The 21,491-nt window shown below is 44.8% G+C and overlaps 1 protein-coding gene across 1 annotated transcript in view; it reads right to left on the bottom strand.

The window, feature by feature from the left end:
• The window catches only part of nktr (natural killer cell triggering receptor), a 76,189-nt gene extending 56,707 nt beyond the window's left edge, over positions 1 to 19,482 (bottom strand). The window contains 3 exon segments of the mRNA XM_065006863.1: positions 6,506 to 6,580; positions 13,279 to 13,362; positions 19,391 to 19,482. Coding sequence (XP_064862935.1) covers positions 6,506 to 6,580; positions 13,279 to 13,336 — 133 coding nt within the window. The 5' untranslated portion in view covers positions 13,337 to 13,362; positions 19,391 to 19,482.
• Positions 19,483 to 21,491: the final 2,009 nt, after the last annotated feature.

Below are 21,491 nucleotides of genomic sequence, written 5' to 3' on the forward strand. Positions count from 1 at the left end.
TGACCTACGAGGAAGATTAATCTACCAACGGGACATTAAAAACTGTAAAAACGAATGTTTCACGGAGCCGTGGCTGAACGACAACATGAACAACATACAGCTGCTGGGTTTCACACTATAAATCGGCAGGATAAAACAGCAGCCTCTGGTAAGACAAGGGGTGGCGGACTATGTGTTTTGTAAACAACAGCTGGTGCATGATATTTAAGGAAGTCTTAAGGTTTTGCTCGCCTGAGGTAGAGTATCTCATGATAAGCTGTAGACCACACTGTCTACACCTAGAGAGTTTCTGTATTTTTGTACAGTAGCAAGAAGAAGTGTGTGAACCCTTAGCAGAAATTGGTCATAAAATTTGATCTGACCTTCATCTAAGTCACAACAATAGACACACACAGTCTGCTTAAACTAATAACACACAAACAATTATCATTTTTCATGTCTTTATTGAACACACCGTGTAAACATTCAGTGCAGGTTGGAAAAAGTATGTGAAACCTTGATTTTAAAGCTGGTTGACCCTCCTTTGGAAGCAATAACCTTAACCAAACGTGTTCTGTAATTGAGGATCATACCTGCACAACTGTCAGGAGGAATTTGACCATTCCTCTTGCTGTTTCAGTTCAGCAAAATTCTTGTGATGTCTGGTGTGAACTGCTCTCGAGGTCATGTCACTGCATCGCAATCGGGTTGAGGTCAGGACTGGGCCACTCCAGAAGGTGTATTTTCTTCTGTTGAAGCCATTCTATTGTTGATTTACTTCTGTGTTTTGGGTTGTTGTCCTGTTGCATCACCGAACTTCTGTTGACCTTCAATTGGCGGACAGATAGCCTTACATTATCTTGATAAACTTGGGAATTCATTTTTCCGTCGATGATACTAAGCTGTCCAGGCCATGAGGCAGAAAAGCACACCCAAACCATGATGCTCCCTCCACCATACTTTACAGTTGAGATAAGGTTTTTATGTTCGTGTGCTGTGCCTTTTTCTCCACACATAGTGTTGTGTGTTCCTTCCAAACAACTCAACTGTAGTTTCATCTGTCCACAGAATATTTTGCCAGTAGCGTAGTAGTGGAACATCCAGGTTCTCTTTTGCAAACTTTTTTTTTGGACAGCAGTGGCTTCTTCCGTGGTGTCCTCCCATGAACACCATTCTTGATTAGTATTTTACGTATCGAAGACTCATCAACAGAGATGTTAGCATGTTCGAGAGATTTCTGTAAGTCTTTAGCTGACACTCTAGGATTCTTCTTAACCTCACTGAGCATTCTGTGCTATGCTCTTGCAGAGTAGCAACAGTGCTGAACTCTCTCCATTTATAGACAATATGTTTTACAGTGGACTGATGAACATCAAGGCTTTTAGAGATACTTTTGTAACCCTTTATAACTTTATGCAAGTGAGCAATTCTTGATCTTAGGTCTTCTGAGATATCTTTTGTTTGAAGCATGGTTCACATCAGGCAATGCTTCTTGTAAATAGAAAACTCAATTTTTTTTGAGTGTTTTGTATAAGGCAACTCTAACCAACATCTCCAATCTCATCTCAATGATTGGACTCCAGGTTAGCTGACTCCAATTATATTTTGGAGAAGTCATTAGCCTAGGGGTTCACATACTTTTTCAAACCTACGCTGTGAATGTTTAAATGTATTCAATATAGACAAGAAAACTACAATAATTAGGGTGTTTTTAGTTTAAGCACACTGTGTGTGTCTATTATTGAGACTTGGATGAAGTTCAGTTCAAGTTTTATAACCAATTTATGCAGAAATCCAGGTAATTCCAAAGGGTTCACATACCCTTTCTTGCCACTGTGGCTGTCTACATACCATCACAGACCGATGCTGGCACTAAGACCGTACTCAATGAGCTGAAAACCGCCATAAGAAAACAAGAAACCGCTCTTCCAGAGCGGCCGGGGACTTTAATGCAGGGAAACTTAAATCCTTTTTAACCTGTTGCTTCTACCCTCTACTTTTTTGAACATTCTGTTAAAAATCGCGCAACATTTCAGCGCCCTGCTACTCATGCCAGGAATATAGTATATGCATTTGCTTAGTCTGTGTGGATAGAAAACACTCAGACGTTTATAAAACTGGTTAAATCACTGCTGTGGCTTTACTAGAACGGCATTTACATCGAAAAGCACAGGAAAAACTGATCACTGAAAATGGGAAAATATATCCATGCGCTACTTGAACCCATTGATAAAGGTGAACCACAATTAATTGACTGAGGTTGCAGTACCTACAGCTTCCACACGGTGTCTAGAGTCTTGTCATTTCCCTTCGAGTTTTTTCTTGGTCAAACACATGCAGGGTACCGTATTTCTTCAGGTCTAGGACCGGATATTTTCGTTGAGTTTCTAGCCGGACATTTTTCCAGACGGACAGCTAATGATCTTTACATCGCCTCCTGATGAATTTTATCGCTTATTAACGTTTACTAATACCTAAAGTTGCATTACAAACGTATTTCGAAGTGTTTTGTGAAAGTTTATCGTCGACTTTTTGAATTTTAAAAATGACGTTACGTTTTGAAAACGCTGTTTTTTTCGTTTATCACACAGTCTACATATAACGATATCTTGGCTTTATATGGACCGATTTAATCGAAATAAAGACCCAATAGTGTTTATGGGACATCTAGGAGTGCCAACAAAGAAGATGGTGAAAGGTAATGACTGTTTTCTATTTTATTGTGCGGTTTGTGTAACGCCGAAATGCTAATTATTTTGTTTACGTCCCCTGCGTGGCTTTTGTGTTGTAGTGTATTGGTGCATGCTATCAGATAATAGCTTCTCATGCTTTCGCCGAAAAGCATTTTAAAAATCTGACTTGTTGCCTGGATTCACAACGAGTGTAGCTTTAATTCGATACCCTGCATGTGTATTTTAATGAACGTTTGAGTTTTAACTAATACTATTAGCATTTAGCGTAGCGCATTTGCATTTCCAGAGCTCTAGTTGGGACGCAAGCGTCTCAGGTAGAAGCAAGAGGTTAACAAAAGTGCACCAGCATGTTAAAAAAAAACTCAACCACCTCCACACACAGATACTTGTACAAAGCTCTCCCTCACCCTCCATTTGGCAAATCTGACCATAATTACATCATCCTGATTCCTGCTTTCAAGCTAAAAATTACAGCAGGAAGCACCAGTGACAAGATCAATAAAAATGTGGTCAGATGAAGCAGATGCTAAGCTACAGGACTATTTTGCTAGCACAGACTGGAATATGTTCCGGGATTCCTCCGGTGGCATTGAGGCGTACACCACATCAGTCACTGGCTTCATCAATAAGTGCATCAATGACGTCGTCCCTACAGTGACTGTACAAACACCCCAACCAGAAGTCATGAATTCCAGGCAACATCTGCACTGAGCTAAAAGGGTTGCAGCATTCAAGGAGCGGGACTCTAGCCCAGAAGCTTATAAGAAATCCCGCAATGCCCTCCAACGAACCATCCAACAAGCAAAGCATCAATACAGGACTAAGATCTAATCGTACTACAATGGCTCCGACGCTCATCGAATGTGGCAGGGCTTGCAAACCATTACAGACTACAAAAGGGAAGCACAGCCCAGTAACACGAGCCCAAAAGATGAGCTAAATTACTTTTATGCTCGCTTCGAGGCAAGTAACACTGAATCATGCATGACAACATCAGCTGTTCCGGACGACTGTGTGACCACGCTCTCCGCAGCCGATGTGAGCAAGACCTTTAAACAGGTCAACATCCACAAGGCCTCAGGGCGAGACAGATTGCCAGGACATGTACTCAGAGCATGCGCTGACCAACTGGCAAGTGTTTTCATTGACATTTTCAACCTCTCCCTGTCTTAGTCTGTAATTTCAAGCAGACCACCATAGTCCCTGGGCCCAAGAACACTATGGTAACCTGCCTAAATGACTACCATCCCGTAGCACTCACATCGGTAGCCATTAAGGCAGGTCATGGCTCACAACAACAACATTATCCCAGAAACACTAGACTCACTCAAATTTGCATACCACCCCAACAGATCCACAGACGATGCAATCTCTATTGCACTCCACACTGCCCTTTCACACCTGGACAAAAGGAACACCTATGTGAGATTGCTATTCTTTCACTTTAGCTTTGCATGCCCTCAAAGCTCATCACTAACCTAAGGACCCTGGGCCACCCCCAGGTGGTAAGGGTAGGTAACAACACATCCGCCACACTGATCCTCAACATGGGGGCCCCTCAGGGGTGCGTGCTCAGTCCCCTCCTGTACTCCCTGTTCATCCATAACTGCACGGCCAGGCAAGATTCCAAACCATCATGAACTTCTTGGTGACAGGGGGCAGTATTTTCACATCCGGATGAAATGCATGCCCAAATTCAACTGCCTGCTACTCATCCCCAGAAGATAAGATATGCATATTATTTGGATAGAAAACACTCTGAAGTTTCTAAAACTGTTTGAATCATGTCTGTGAGTATAACAGAACTTATGTAGCAGGTGAAACCCAGAGGAAAAACCATTCAGATCTTTTTTTGTTTTTGAGGTCACTCTTTTTTCAATGTTTTTCATTGGGAATCCAGATTTCTAAGGGACCTTCTTGCAGTTCCTACAGCTTCCACTGGATGTCACCAGTCTTTAGAAATTGGTTGAGGTTTTCTTTTGTGTAATGAAGAAGTACAGCCATCCAGAACGAGGGTAACTTGAAGTGTACTGTTAGAGGCGCAAGACCAGAAAGGTACCGTCAGTTTGTTTTCTTCCTGTATTGAACACAAATCCTCCCGTCTTCAATTTTATTGAGTATTTACTTTAAAAAAATACCTAAAGTTGTATTACAAAATTAAGTTTGAAATGTTTTGGCAGACTTTACAGGTAACTTTTGAGATATTTTGTAGTCACGTTGCCCAAGTTGAAACCGGTGTTTTTCTGGATCAAAAGCGCCAAATAAATGGACATTTTGGATATATAGACGGAATTAATCAAACAAAAAGGACCAATTGTGATGTTTATGGGACATATTGGATTGCCAACAAAAGAAGCTCGTCAAAGGTAAGGCATGATTATATATTGTTATTTCTACGTTTTGTGTCGCGCCTGCAGGGTTGAAATATGTTTTCTCTCTTTGTTTACGAAGGTGCTATCCTCAGATAATAGCATCGTTTGCTTTCGCCAAAAAGCCTTTTTGAAATCTGACATGTTTGATTGCAAATGGCCTAGGGAGGGGTGGGGGGTTGGAGGCAGGCTCCAACCCCCACCCCTCCCTAGGCCTAGGCAGGCTCCAACCCCCACCCCCCCTAGGCCTAGGCAGGCTCCAACCCCCACCTCTCCCTAGGCCTAGGCAGGCTCCAGGCCTAGGCAGGCTCAACCCCCACCTCTCCCTAGGCCTAGGCAGGCTCCAACCCCCCACCCCTCCCTAGGCCTAGGCAGGCTCCAACCCCCACCCTCCCTCCCTAGGCAGGCTCCAACCCCCAATCCCCCCCACCCCCTAAACTTAGGCAGGCTCCACACTGAAATATGGAACAAAAACATTGTTTTGATGAAAGAAAACGGCATCTTCATTAGTCCAGGGGCATTCTTTGTTTCATGTTAACTAAAACCTGCCAACGAAGATTAAGCTCCCAAAATCAAGCAGGGAAAAAGAAAACCTGGGCCAAATATCTACAAGTTAACAAGGAGGTGAAGTGTCTCAAGTCCCATTATAAAGGGAATTACCACCCTTTTAAAACAGGAGGAAATGTATAGATGCGAAAGAGGAGTCCCGGCTAAAATGGTGCTTTTGTTTTGTATAAACGTTCACACCACTATTGTACACGCCATGCCTGGTACATAAGTGAAAAATACACATGCCTAGTACATACATTATACATGAAACTCAGACTGGTATGCCATCCCGAAACACTATCTCAGATAGGGTCAGACTGTGTGGCACTTTCACCATATCCTGCAGCAGCTCTTCCTCCAGGGAGAGGTACTGTAGCTGTTACTGTCTCAGTACAGTGATGTTTCACCACATCCTGCAGCAGCTCTTCCTCCAGGGAGAGGTACTGTAGCTGTTACTGTCTCAGTACAGTGATGTTTCACCACATCCTGCAGCAGCTCTTCCTCCAGGGAGAGGTACTGTAGCTGTTACTGTCTCAGTACAGTGATGTTTCACCACATCCTGCAGCAGCTCTTCCTCCAGGGAGAGGTACTGTAGCTGTTACTGTCTCAGTACAGTGATGTTTCACCACATCCTGCAGCAGCTCTACCTCCAGGGAGAGGTACTGTAGCGGTTACTGTCTCAGTACAGTGATGTTTCACCACATCCTGCAGCAGCTCTTCCTCCAGGGAGAGACGTCTTCATGGGAATGGAGGTAATGTCTAACTGGATGTTCATTATAGACTAGGTACATTTAATACATCTCATACGTGGAGGTTAAGATCGGCTTCATGTAATACTGAGTTGGAACTCTGCTCTGTGGGGGATACATAGACAGGATGAAACATCCAGACCTGCTGTGTCTGGTCAATACTCACCAGTGCACAAACTGAGGAAGTTTTTGCTAGTCTTGGGACAGACATCGGAGAACAGTTGATAGACTATACGTCCAACTGAAAAAGACAGAACAATTTGTTAGGCCTGACTGAGGAATCAATCTGAAACATATCCTGGGCTGACAGGTCTCTCTGGCCAATAAATATTTCTAATGGCAGTATGGCACCTGACCAATCATCTCAACATCGCAGTTATCACTAGGGCTGGGACGATACCAGTATCGCACAATTTTTTCCATGGCAAAACTGAATACATAAAACCACTCTTTGGTCCTTTAGAACGTGCTGTATGTAAAATATTGTATATGCTATAGCTTGGAAAATGAATACATTTGACTCTGGGTGACAACCTGCTAGTTTCTACCATTGGGGCTGCTTTCCTAAAAAAGTTCAATCCGCTTCCTGTTTTGTTTCTTTGCTATGATACAAACGAGTATGGCGATACTGGTATGGTCCCGGACCTAGTTGTCACTGCCATTCTCAACACCTTGGACCGCAAGTCAACACCTTGGACCGCAAGTCAAACACCTTGGACAGCAAGTCAACACCTTGGACAGCAAGTCAACACCCTGGACATCATGTCAACACCCTGGACATCATGTCAACACCCTGGACATCATGTCAACACCCTGGACATCATGTCAACACCCTGGACACCATGTCAACACCCTGGACACCATGTCAACACCCTGGACACCATGTCAACACCCAGGACACCATGTCAACACCCAGGACACCATGTCAACACCCTGGACACCATGTCAACACCCTGGACACCATGTCAACACCCTGGACACCATGTCAACACCCTGGACACCATGTCAACACCATGTCAACACCCTGGACATCATGTCAACACCCTGGACATCATGTCAACACCCAGGACACTATGTCAACACCCTGGACATCATGTCAACACCCAGGACACTATGTCGACACCCTGGACACCATGTCAACACCCTGGACATCATGTCAACACCCTGGACACCATGTCAACACCCTGGACACCATGTCAACACCATGTCGACACCCTGGACACCATGTCAACACCATGTCGACACCCTGGACATCATGTCGACACCCAGGACACCATGTCGACACCCAGGACACCATGTCGACACCCTGGACACCATGTCGACACCCAGGACACCATGTCGACACCCTGGACACCATGTGACACCCTGGACACCATGTCGACACCCTGGACACCATGTCAACACCCTGGACACCATGTCAACACCCTGGACACCATGTCGACACCCTGGACACCATGTCGACACCATGTCGACACCCTGGACACCATGTCGACACCCTGGACATCATGTCAACACCATGTCGACACCCTGGACACCATGTCAACACCCTGGACACCATGTCAACACCCTGGACATCATGTCAACACCCAGGACACCATGTCAACACCATGTCAACACCCTGGACACCATGTCAACACCATGTCAACACCCTGGACACCATGTCAACACCCTGGACACCATGTCAACACCTTGGACACAATGTCAACACCCTGGACACCATGTCAACACCCTGGACACCAAGTCAACACCCTGGACACCAAGTCAACACCCTGGACACCAAGTCAACACCCTGGACACCAAGTCAACACCCTGGACACCAAGTCAACACCCTGGACACCAAGTCAACACCCTGGACACCATGTCAACACCCTGGACACCATGTCAACACCCTGGACACCAAGTCAACACCCTGGACACCATGTCAATACCATGTCAACACCCTGGACACCATGTCAACACCCAGGACACCATGTCGACACCCAGGACACCATGTCGACACCCAGGACACCATGTCGACACCCAGGACACCATGTCGACACCCTGGACACCATGTCAACACCCTGGACACCATGTCAACAACCTGTCAACACCCTGGACACCATGTCAACACCCTGGACACCATGTCAACACCCTGGACACCATGTCAACACCATGTCGACACCCTGGACACCATGTCGACACCCTGGACACCATGTCGACACCCTGGACACCATGTCGACACCCTGGACACCATGTCGACACCATGGACACCATGTCGACACCCTGGACACCATGTCGACACCCTGGACACCATGTCGACACCCTGGACACCATGTCGACACCCTGGACATCATGTCAACACCATGTCGACACCCTGGACACCATGTCAACACCATGTCGACACCCTGGACACCATGTCGACACCCACCATGTCGACACCATGTCGACACCCTGGACACCATGTCAACACCATGTCGACACCCTGGACATCATGTCAACACCATGTCGACACCCTGGACACCATGTCAACACCATGTCGACACCCTGGACACCATGTCAACACCCTGGACACCATGTCAACACCCTGGACATCATGTCAACACCCAGGACACCATGTCAACACCATGTCAACACCCTGGACACCATGTCAACACCCTGGACACCATGTCAACACCCTGGACACCATGTCAACACCCTGGACACCATGTCAACACCCTGGACACCATGTCAACACCCTGGACACCAAGTCAACACCCTGGACACCATGTCAACACCATGTCAACACCCTGGACACCATGTCAACACCCTGGACATCATGTCAACACCATGTCAACACCCTGGACACCATGTCAACACCATGTCAACACCCTGGACACCATGTCAACACCATGTCTGGACACCATGTCAACACCATGTCAACACCCTGGACACCATGTCAACACCCTGGACACCATGTCAACACCCTGGACATCATGTCAACACCCTGGACATCATGTCAACACCCTGGACACTATGTCAACACCCTGGACACTATGTCAACACCATGTCACACCATGTCAACACCATGTCAACACCATGTCGACACCCTGGACATCATGTCGACACCCAGGACACCATGTCAACACCCTGGACACCATGTCAACACCCTGGACACCATGTCAACACCCTGGACATCATGTCAACATCATGTCAACACCCTGGACACCATGTCAACACCCTGGACACCATGTCAACACCCTGGACACCATGTCAACACCCAGGACACCATGTCGACACCCTGGACACCATGTCAACACCCTGGACATCATGTCAACACCCTGGACACCATGTCAACACCCTGGACACCATGTCAACACCATGTCAACACCCTGGACATCATGTCGACACCCAGGACACCATGTCGACACCCTGGACACCATGTCGACACCCTGGACACCATGTCGACACCCTGGACACCATGTCGACACCCTGGACACCATGTCGACACCATGTCGACACCATGTCAATACCATGTCAACACCCTGGACACCATGTCGACACCATGGACACCATGTCGACACCCTGGACACCATGTCACACCCTGGACACCATGTCATGGACACCATGTCAACACCCTGGACACCATGTCAACACCCTGGACACCCTGTCAACACCCTGGACACCATGTCAACACCATGTCACACCCTGGACACCATGTCAACACCCTGGACACCATGTCCACCCTGGACACCATGTCGACACCCTGGACACCATGTCAACACCCTGGACACCATGTCAACACCATGTCAACACCCTGGACACCATGTCAACACCATGTCAACACCATGTCAACACCCTGGACACCATGTCAACACCATGTCACCCTGGACACCATGTCGACACCCTGGACACCATGTCGACACCCTGGACACCATGTCGACACCCTGGACACCATGTCGACACCCTGGACACCATGTCAACACCCTGGACACCATGTCGACACCCTGGACACCATGTCGACACCCTGGACACCATGTCAACACCATGTCAACACCCTGGACACCATGTCACACCCTGGACATCATGTCAACACCCATGTCGACACCATGTCGACACATCATGTCAACACCATGTCAACACCCTGGACACCATGTCAACACCCAGGACACCATGTCGACACCCTGGACACCATGTCAACACCCTGGACATCATGTCAACACCCTGGACACCATGTCAACACCCTGGACACCATGTCAACACCATGTCAACACCCTGGACATCATGTCGACACCCAGGACACCATGTCAACACCCTGGACACCATGTCAACACCCTGGACACCATGTCACACCCTGGACACCATCAACACCCTGACATGTCAACACCCTGGACACCATGTCAACACCATGTCAACACCCTGGACACCATGTCGACACCATGTCAACACCATGGACACCATGTCAACACCATGTCACACCCTGGACACCATGTCAACACCCTGACACCATGGACACCATGTCAACACCCTGGACACCATGTCAACACCCTGGACACCATGTCAACACCCTGGACACCATGTCAACACCATGTCAACACCATGTCACACCCTGGACACCATGTCAACACCCTGGACACCATGTCAACACCCTGGACATCATGTCAACACCATGTCACCATGTCACCCTGGACACCATGTCAACACCATGTCAACACCCTGGACACCATGTCAACACCCTGGACACCATGTCGACACCCTCACACCCTGGACACCATGTCGACACCCTGGACACCATGTCGACACCCTGGACATCATGTCAACACCATGTCAACACCCTGGACACCATGTCGACACCCTGGACACCATGTCGACACCCTGGACACCATGTCGACACCCTGGACACCATGTCGACACCCTGGACACCATGTCGACACCCTGGACACCATGTCGACACCCTGGACATCATGTCAACACCATGTCGACACCCTGGACACCATGTCAACACCATGTCAACACCCTGGACACCATGTCAACACCCTGGACACCATGTCGACACCCTGGACACCATGTCAACACCCTGGACACCATGTCAACACCATGTCAACACCCTGGACACCAATGTCAACACCCTGTCGACACCATGTCAACACCCTGGACACCATGTCAACACACCTGGACACCATGTCAACACCCTGGACACCATGTCAACACCCTGGACACCATGTCAACACCCTGGACACCATGTCAACACCATGTCAACACCCTGTCAACACCATGACACCATGTCAACACCCTGGACATCATGTCAACACCCTGGACACCATGTCAACACCCTGGACACCATGTCAACACCCTGGACACCATGTCAACACCATGTCAACACGCACCATGGACACCATGTCAACACCCTGGACACCATGTCAACACCCTGGACATCATGTCAACACACATGTCGACACCCTGGACACCATGTCAACACCCTGGACATCATGTCAACACCATGTCTGGACACCATGTCAACACCATGTCTGGACAATCATGTCAACACCCTGGACACCATGTCAACACACCATGCACCCTGGACACCATGTCGACCCCTGAGTATGGAAACACCCACATCATGTCAACACCATGTCGATACCCTGGACACCATGTTAACACCATGTCAACACCCTGGACACCATGTCGAGGGACACCATTGTACAGTGGACATCATGTCAAACCATGGGCATCCAATCTGGACACAATGTCAACAAACAGTTACTGTTGATGTCAACACCCTGGACACCATGTCGACACCCTGGACACCATGTCGACACCCTGGACACCATGTCGACACCCTGGAAACCATGTCGACACCCTGGACACCATGTCGACACCCTGGACATCATGTCAACACCATGTCGACACACTGGACACCATGTCAACACCATGTCAACACCCTGGACACCATGTCAACACCCTGGACACCATGTCAACACCCTGGACATCATGTCAACACCCAGGACACCATGTCAACACCATGTCAACACCCTGGACACAATGTCAACACCCTGGACACCATGTCAACACCCTGGACACCATGTCAACACCCTGGACACCATGTCAACACCCTGGACACCATGTCAACACCCTGGACACCATGTCAACACCCTGGACACCAAGTCAACACCCTGGACACCATGTCAACACCATGTCAACACCCTGGACACCATGTCAACACCCTGGACATCATGTCAACACCCTGGACACCATGTCACACCATGTCAACACCCTGGACACCATGTCAACACCCTGGACACCATGTCAACACCATGTCAACACGCTGGACACCATGTCAACACCCTGGACACCATGTCAACACCCTGGACATCATGTCAACACCATGTCAACACCCTGGACACCATGTCAACACCCTGGACACCATGTCAACACCCTGGACACCATGTCAACACCCTGGACATCATGTCAACACCATGTCGACACCCTGGACACCATGTCAACACCCTGGACATCATGTCAACACCTGGACACCATGTCAACACCCTGGACATCATGTCAACACCCTGGACACCATGTCAACACCTGCCTAGCATGCTCCCCAGAGTATGGAAACACCCACCCAGCTCGCCCTGTATATATAGTGTTACTGTATGCAGTAGGTTGTACAGTAAACGGTAAATAGGGCATCCAATCTGGAGCACAATAAAACAGTTACTGTTGATATTTAAAGCTCTGGCTTTATGATTTAATATCCTGTTGCATTTCAAATAAGAGTGTTGGGCCTGTCACCGAAAGACTGTTGGTTGAAATCCCAGAGCCGACTAGGTAAAAAAAATCTGGTCTCAGCTTTCAATAGTGCAACAAGCCTAGCCCAGGCTATATGTAAAACGTGAATGAAAATGTCAGAGCAGCAAGGTCCTGTCTCAGCATTTTCTTAGTCTGGCAGTGAGCCATCACCGGGTGGTTGTTGACGCGTCTTACCTGGTTCTCTGTTGATCTCCACATCAAAGTAGCACTGAGGACGCTCCTTCACCCCCATCCTGACCACAGAGCAGACTGGGACACCTGTAAGGCAGAGAGCGAGAGAAAGAGGGAGTGAGAGCGAGCGAGAGAAAGGGCATTACTACTATAGGCAGACCTTTACGGCAATAATATTTTTGCCACATTTGCACAGTTGAGGGAAATGTACGATCTCCCCGCATCGAACTTTCTTTGACATCTTCCCGAAAACTATGTGCCACTGAGGCAATTACACCTGCACGCGAATTGTATATTTTCATGTACCTCGCCCCTGGCTCCAAGAGTTTGATCTCTTTACAGCATATGACTCTGTATCCATACAACATTTGAAGGAGACCTGGGAGGAAGACCATGGTATGGAGATTACTGATGACTGTTGGGCTGATTGCCTACGAGATATTCACTTGTGCTCCCGACACCAACTTATTCAAAGTGACTCACAGACTCCTGTCGTGTCTTTGGAATCATTCACCTGAAGACTTATTTTTTATCAAAAATTCTCTGTAATTATTATTACGTGATTAAACTAACTTAATTATGTAATTGTAATTAACTAGGAAGTCGGGGCACCAAGGAAAATATTCAGATTAAAGTTATAATTTTTCTAATATAACTTTCAGATATTTTAATATCAATCAATTAATCTTCTAATTAATGAATTATTCTTTACCTCACGTTAGTCTCATTCCAAACGTCGTGAATTGTTGGTTATCTGCACGAACCCAGTCTTCACTATGAGTCATCCATACATCAATTTTCTTAAATCATTTATTTACTAACTAAATAATCAATCACAGAAATACATAAACAAACAGTAGATATGGTTACAAGGTAATGATAACAGAGTTTCCCTAGTGGGATAAACCGGTATCGCGGCTTGGTGGACAAAAGGGGAGTGGGGGTCGACTGAAATACATGACACGACCACGTGATCATTATAACAATTGAATGTTAATCCTTTGTACATGAACGCTCAATCATTCAGGAATAATTGCAATCAATCAATATATTTACGCTCAGTGTGTCGTCGTGATCTCTGTTGGAGAGTTTGTCCGCCCTCTAGCTCTCTGCCGTGGTTAGAATGGATTGTTCAGAGTAACATTCAGCAATGTTGTTATAGAATAGATGTTTCGGCGGTTGTTGGTCTTCGCGTTCAATGATACCGAATTCCTAGCTGCAGACTAGTAATTAGTATCAAGGATTTGTTCTTATTCTGTCGGTTCGATAGTCTCAGAGTTTAACCACGTGGTATGGTTAGGAATTCAGCAATCGTCTGAAACCTTAGCACCTCTCGTAATTGAGAGAAGCATGGTCTCCAGATAAATTCCCAAGGTGGGGTTATATTCAGAAGAGCAGAAAGGGGTTGTCCCATGACGCCAGATCAATGTCTGTGCTCATGTGGCGGTCCTCTGATTTAGTTAAACTCCAAAGGGAATTGGAGTTTCCTTCATTAAACAGTTTAAAAATCACATTACATAATTTCACAAATATTTTCATTAATCTTTACTCATTCATTTTTATACAACAATTTGATGTGATCCTCACAACTGAGACTCATGTATAAACAGGGTTATGGTAATGTGGCTGTACTGTCTCTGAGTTTCACAAAATTGTACCAAACGGACAAGTTCGTAGCTGGCTACTTCACCGACCTTTTATACATTCTCCAGAACATGAATATTGTTCAGTTCAACAAGTTCTGTGAGGTGGAAGAAGTTACTTTGTTCGCTCTATGAAAACTCTCTCTCTAGACTGTCTGGCCATGAGGAAGAATCTCCTCCAGGAATGTATGACCTGCCTAACAGAGTCTGGTGTAGGGTGAAAGAGAGAGAGGGGTGGTGCTCGCTGTACCCAAAGAGGGCAACGTCATGACACTCCACTATTCCTGTACCAAATTACACACGTTCTACTGAAAATCTGCAGAGGGTACCCTGGGTCACCTCTTCTGGTCATGCCCCAAACTGCACACATTCTGGCAGGATATTTATATAAGTGTTTCTCATTAGTATACAGCTGTAACCTCATACCAGCCCAGGATACTGCTATTTTAGGAAGGTCACAGCACCTAACGACTTTAACCAACTGAGAACAGAAAACATTACAATATGGCATGTTTATTGGAAAAATAACAATTTTGAGCCTTTGGAATAAAGAGACTGGTTTTTAATAATACCTGGTTAGCTGAAGTCACTAGCTTGCTACATGTAGAAAGGATTCGACATGGCAGATCTAATACATTTGTTAACTTCTCTAGGATAGGGAGCAGCATTCAGAATTTTGAATGAAAAGCATGCCCAAATTCAACTGCCTGCTACTCATCACCCAGAAGATAAGATATGCATATTATTAGTAGATTTGGATAGAAAACACTCTGACGTTTCTAAAACTGTTTGAATCATGTCTGTGAGTATAACAGAACTTATGTAGCAGGCGAAACCCAGAGGACAAACCGTTCAGATGTTTTTGAGGTCATTCTCTTTTCAATGGGAATCCAGATTTCTAAGGGATCTTCTTGCAGTTCCGACAGCTTCCACTGGATGTCAACAGTCTTTAGAAATTGGTTAAGATTTTTACTTTGTGTAATGAAGAAGTACGGCCATCCAGAACGAGGGTAACTTGAAGTGTACTGTTAGATAGAGGCGCGTGACCAGAAACATTTTGGATATATAGACGGAATTAATCAAACAAAAAGGACCATTTGTGATGTTTATGGGACATATTGGAGTGCCAACACAAGAAGCTCGTCAAAGGTAAGGCATGATTATATATTTTTATTTCTACGTTTTGTGTCGCGCCTGCAGGGTTGAAATATGCTTCTCTCTCTTTGTTTACGAAGGTGCTATCCTCAGATAATAGCATCGTTTGCTTTTGCCAAAAAGCCTTTTTGAAATCTGACATGTTTGATTGCCAATGGCCTAGGGAGGGGTGGGGGGTTGGAGGCAGGCTCCAACCCCCCACCCCTCCCTAGGCCTAGGCAGGCTCCAACCCCCCACCCCTCCCTAGGCCTAGGCAGGCTCCAACCCCCCACCCCTCCCTAGGCCTAGGCAGGCTCCAACCCCCCACCCCTCCCTAGGCCTAGGCCTAATAGCATCGTTTGCTTTCGCCAAAGCCTTTTTGACATCTGACAAGTTGGCTAGATTCACAACAAGTGCAGCTTTAATTTGGTGTCTTGCATGTGTGATTTCATGAATGTTTGATTTTTATAGTAATTTATTTGAATTTGGCGCTCTGCATTTTCACTGGCTTTTGGCCAGGTGCTAGCGTCCCACATATCCCAGAGAGGTTAAGACATGGCAGCCGTTTATCACGCATCTTTCACGTGATGATGGGAAACAACATACAACCAACCCTGATCCACAGTAATTATTTTTAATGCAAAGCATAGTCCTTACACTGTCAAATATCAATGAAGCAAGGTGCCAATCCCTTAATGCAGGCAAACTTAAATCAGTTTTACTAATAATTGAGACAGTAGATCTAGCTGGTCTGTCATTATATAATAGAGACAGTAGATCTAGCTGTCATATTACAGTCCGTAGAAACATGTCAAACGATGTATAGAATCAATCTTTAGGATGTTTTTATCATAAATCTTCAATAATGTTCCAACCAGATTTCCTTTGTCTTCAGAAATGCAATGGAACACAAGCTAACTCTCTCGTGAACAGTCTTTGAAACTTCAGTGTTTTCTACCCAAATCTACTAATAATATGCATATATTAGTAACGGTGCCTGAATAGCAGGCATTTTACTCTGGGCACGCTTTTCATCCAAACATGAAAATGCTGCCCCCTATCCCAAACAGGTTAAAGTCCCCGGCCACTAGACACGCCGCTTCTGGGTGAGCATTTTCTTCTTTGCTTATGGCCTTACAGAGTTGGTCGAGAGCGGTCTTAGTGCCAGCTTCGTTCTGTGGTGGTAAATAGACGACCATAAATAATATAGATGAGAGCACTTGGTAGATAGTGTGGTCTACAGCTTATCATACGGTACTCTACCTCAGTATGTCAAGAGTTCTTTAATATTAGATAACGCTGTTATGACAAATAGACACACACCCCCACCCCTCATCTTACCAGAGGTAGTGTCTCTGTTCTGCCGGTGCATGGAAAATACTGCTAGCTCTATATTGTTCGTATCGACGTTCAGCCACATCTCGGTAAAACATAAGCCGTTACAATTTTTGAATGTCCCATTGGTAGGATAATCTTAATCATAGGGCATCAACTTTATTTTCCAATGATTGCACGTTAGCAAGAAGACCTGATGGCAGTGCGAGCTACAGATTCTCAGAAGGCTGTCCCATCTGTGGCCCCTTTTCCTGCGTATTTTCTTCACACAAAAGGTGTGGATCTGGGCCTGTTCCAGTGAAAGCAGGATATCCTTCTCGTCGGACTCGTTAAAAGGAAACAAGTTTAATCCAGTCCGCAGTTGAAACCAATGCATTGAATGGTATTTTTTGCAAAACAGTGATTGCGTTAGTCTAAATCATGACTATCCGATCTACTCATCACAGTATGAATAGTAGGCTATCTTACATAGGTCTGCAAACGCAATGATGCATGGACTGCTTTATTATAAAGGTGCATTGTCATGGTGAAAATGTGCTTCCCCAAACTTGAAACTCACACACAGCCTATGCATAGGTTAGTGATTTAGCCATTTGTTACTTTTCTTATTGGCCGAGGAAAATTAAATGTGGGGGACCCCCACTGTAAGGGACACACAACACCAGCTTGGCTGTTTAGCTCACATTTTTTAACATGATTGACCGGGACACAGAGTGACACCCCACCCAAAATGGGCAGGGTTTGAGGACAAGGAAATTGATTTGAATACCAGGGAGGACCCACAGTGTCTACTTTATTGTATCTAACTAGTCCATAGCCTATTGAAAGTCTGCTAGATTGGTAGGGAAAACACTTTGCCAAGTTACATGACACCATAGGCCCTTTTTGAACTGGGCAAATGTTTTTGATCAAATTGTCGACCCTAGCCCAATTAAGGAGTAACGTTAGGCTCCTTTGGCAGCCAAAAACGCCATCTAAACACAAATGAATTCTCAATTGCTTTAAGGTTCATGAAGCCCTCTACTTTCATATTGTATCAAAAAATAATTTCACAAACGCAAAATATATTTACTGTACATGGTTTTAACATTTGCAGCAGACGGTACTTCAGTGACAACGCATTTGTGGCATCCATCTTCCGCTTACACACATGTGTTCAGAGATGCAGATGTTAATTACCGTCTGTTTTCCGTGAACAAGCTCTGTAATATGAAAATATGGCCGTGTGGGAACCCCAACCCCGTAAAAAGCTGCAATAACTGAACCTTGTTTTTATTAGTTCTCGCTAATATCAACGACATGTTCCTTGTTTCCAAAACCGTAACGCGAGCGATGCGTTTAGATTTAGAGCAAGCGTTGAGGCACTCAACGACCGGAAAATACCATCTTCATTAAACACTAAAGATAGTTACAGTCGCGCCCATTGTTGACCTACTTTCACTTTCAGTTAGGATATTGTCTGTAACTACTGCTAAGTACTGAGCCATGGTTGCGAGGTTAATTTGTGTTGGAGTTTGAACAATTATAGTACCAGCACATAGTATGCCTGCTAAATAGACATATCCGCCGTGACTTGATATGCAATGGTTACTTGGCTGTGATCTGGCTCTCTGACTTGTTGTTGTTGACTGATCTGACTGTTGTTGTTGACTGACTCCATGGCGTTTGTCACAGTTTGTTACCATCTAGCTCTCTTGGAAAGGCACAATACATATGATACGAATGTGTTTTATCAAGCTGGTTTTATACGCCAACAAGCTAAAGACTCCGTAGTAGGCTACTAGCACACGTTCATTAGCTAGCTAACGTTAGCAATCTCAATTTAACACGTTAGTTAGCAAGCCAGCTAACCTTGCGATGTCCAGGCCGTTTGTTGAGCTAAACAAACAACATCGGTTGTTTATTGATTCCCAGAGGTTGACAAGATGCCACCATTAATAAAAAATAATAACAATAATAAACAATATCGTTTCGATGAAGTAACCTACGCAGGCTTTACCTACCTGTGATCTGCGCACGGTAGCTGGGCGCTGTATGAATGCAACAGCCGTGTGCGAGGATCAAAACTGCAATGTATCATGGGTAATTTGTCTGACTGATCAACAAATAATGAGCTGTTATTTGATGCAAGGTGATTTGTAGATCAGTCAATCGACCGTCGCCTGTGTCATGTTAAAAAGGTCCGTGCTAAAAATCTTCCCAGCGTGAAATTAGTTCCGAGGCGTTCTTGACCGTGACGGCATGTTGTCACTTTTTACACCCTGCAGCCGTTTCGATGCCTTCTAACACTGTATGGTGAATGCAGCTAAAATAATATGTATTTCCCGCTCGAGTTCGTTAGGGATGAGCCTTTCGAGTATTTTCTGTGAGCCGGCTCATTTGGTTAGTTCACATTAAAGAGCAGGGTTTTAGTTCAAAATGCTTCAAAATCGACCTAGAACAATGAACAAAATTGCAAATCTCCAATGTTAAACACAGAAGGTGGGCTACCATGATGTCAGATCGTGAAAAAAAATACAAATACATTTTTACCTGGCCAAATTAATATAAAATAATAATACAGAAACGCACACACACAAAAAGAATCAGCGTGGACGAGATTGAGGTGCTCTCCCCACCATTTATTCTTTCTTTAGATAGTTACTGTGTAACTTATCTGCAGAAAAACGTTGTTCTGAACTCAGAAAGCAGTACTAGCGGTATTGCAAATCAGGGAGCCAAATGAACGGCTATTTGACCGATGAAATTCGGTTCCCTACTTTAACCAAAATATAATTTAAAAAAGAGCCGTTCATTCATGGACTGTCTACATCCAGGTTGCAGCCGGTGTATACATGCCAACTTCACATGTGTACTCAGGGAGCAGCGATGACGTCATCCAAAAACATGGCAAACATTGGTTGAATATAAAATGTTAATATCCTCCTAACTGTCATTAAATAAATAAAAATCATCTGCTTCGCAGCAATTATTTGAATCATTTAATTTATGTTTTGAAAACTAAAATTGTGTTGTAATGAACTCACTTATGTGAAATGGTGGTGGACTGAATTTCTGGATTTTACTACTTTAAATAATACTTTCAAGATCAATTGGATAAAACAATTCCTGTCTTCTATGTTGTTTTGCAATTATATTGACAAAGTTCCAGTGAAACGTTCTTTTTCTTGTCATGGTCCTTAATTTATAAACACAATTTTCTCCACACAGATATTATATATGGAATAATGGGGATATATTGTATAAAAATACCTCTCTGTTTTTAGAATATTGGTTCTAATATCCTATTGGTGAGCCAACTGGTAAATGCAGAGGGTCTTTTACTCAGTTATAAAGAATTCTTATCACTTTACAAGGTCCCTGTAACACCTAAAGTGTTCCCTCGGATCCAAAAACATGGCAAACATTGGTTGAATATAAAATGTTAATATCCTCCTAACTGTCATTAAATAAATAAAAATCATCTGCTTCGCAGCAATTATTTGAATCATTTAATTTATGTTTTGCACACAAAGGTGATGACTAAAGTGTGTTATTAGGAATGATCCAAATCTGACTTCTCACCCATTACATTAGGAAAACTGTTGTAATGAACACTTATGAGAATGGTGGACTGAATTTTCTGGATTTTACTACTTTAAATAATACTTTCAAGATCAATTGGATAAAACAATTCCTAAGAAGACCCACTTCTGTCTGGAATTTTATTCCTCATGTCTTCTCTACTTTTGGTGGCCTTAACTTCATGTTGTTTTGCAATTATAATATTGACAAAGTTCCAGTGAAACGTTCTGCTTTTCATCGGCAGGTTTTCTTGTCATGGTCCTTAATTTATAAACACAATTTTTCTCCACACAGATATTATATATGGAATAATGGGGCTCTGGGACCCTCCTCTCTTCTCCAGACCATCTTTATTGTATAAAAATACCTCTCTGTTTTTAGAATATTGGTTCAGAAATAATATCCTATTGGTGAGCCAACTGGTAAATGCAGAGGGTCTTTTACTCAGTTATAAAGAATTCTTATCACTTTACAAGGTCCCTGTAACACCTAAAGATTTTGCAATTGTTTTAGATGCCATTCCCTCAGGTGTTGCTATGT

The sequence above is a fragment of the Oncorhynchus nerka genome, linkage group LG22 (genome assembly GCF_034236695.1).
Source record: "Oncorhynchus nerka isolate Pitt River linkage group LG22, Oner_Uvic_2.0, whole genome shotgun sequence".
Classification (NCBI taxonomy): Eukaryota; Metazoa; Chordata; class Actinopteri; order Salmoniformes; family Salmonidae; genus Oncorhynchus; species Oncorhynchus nerka.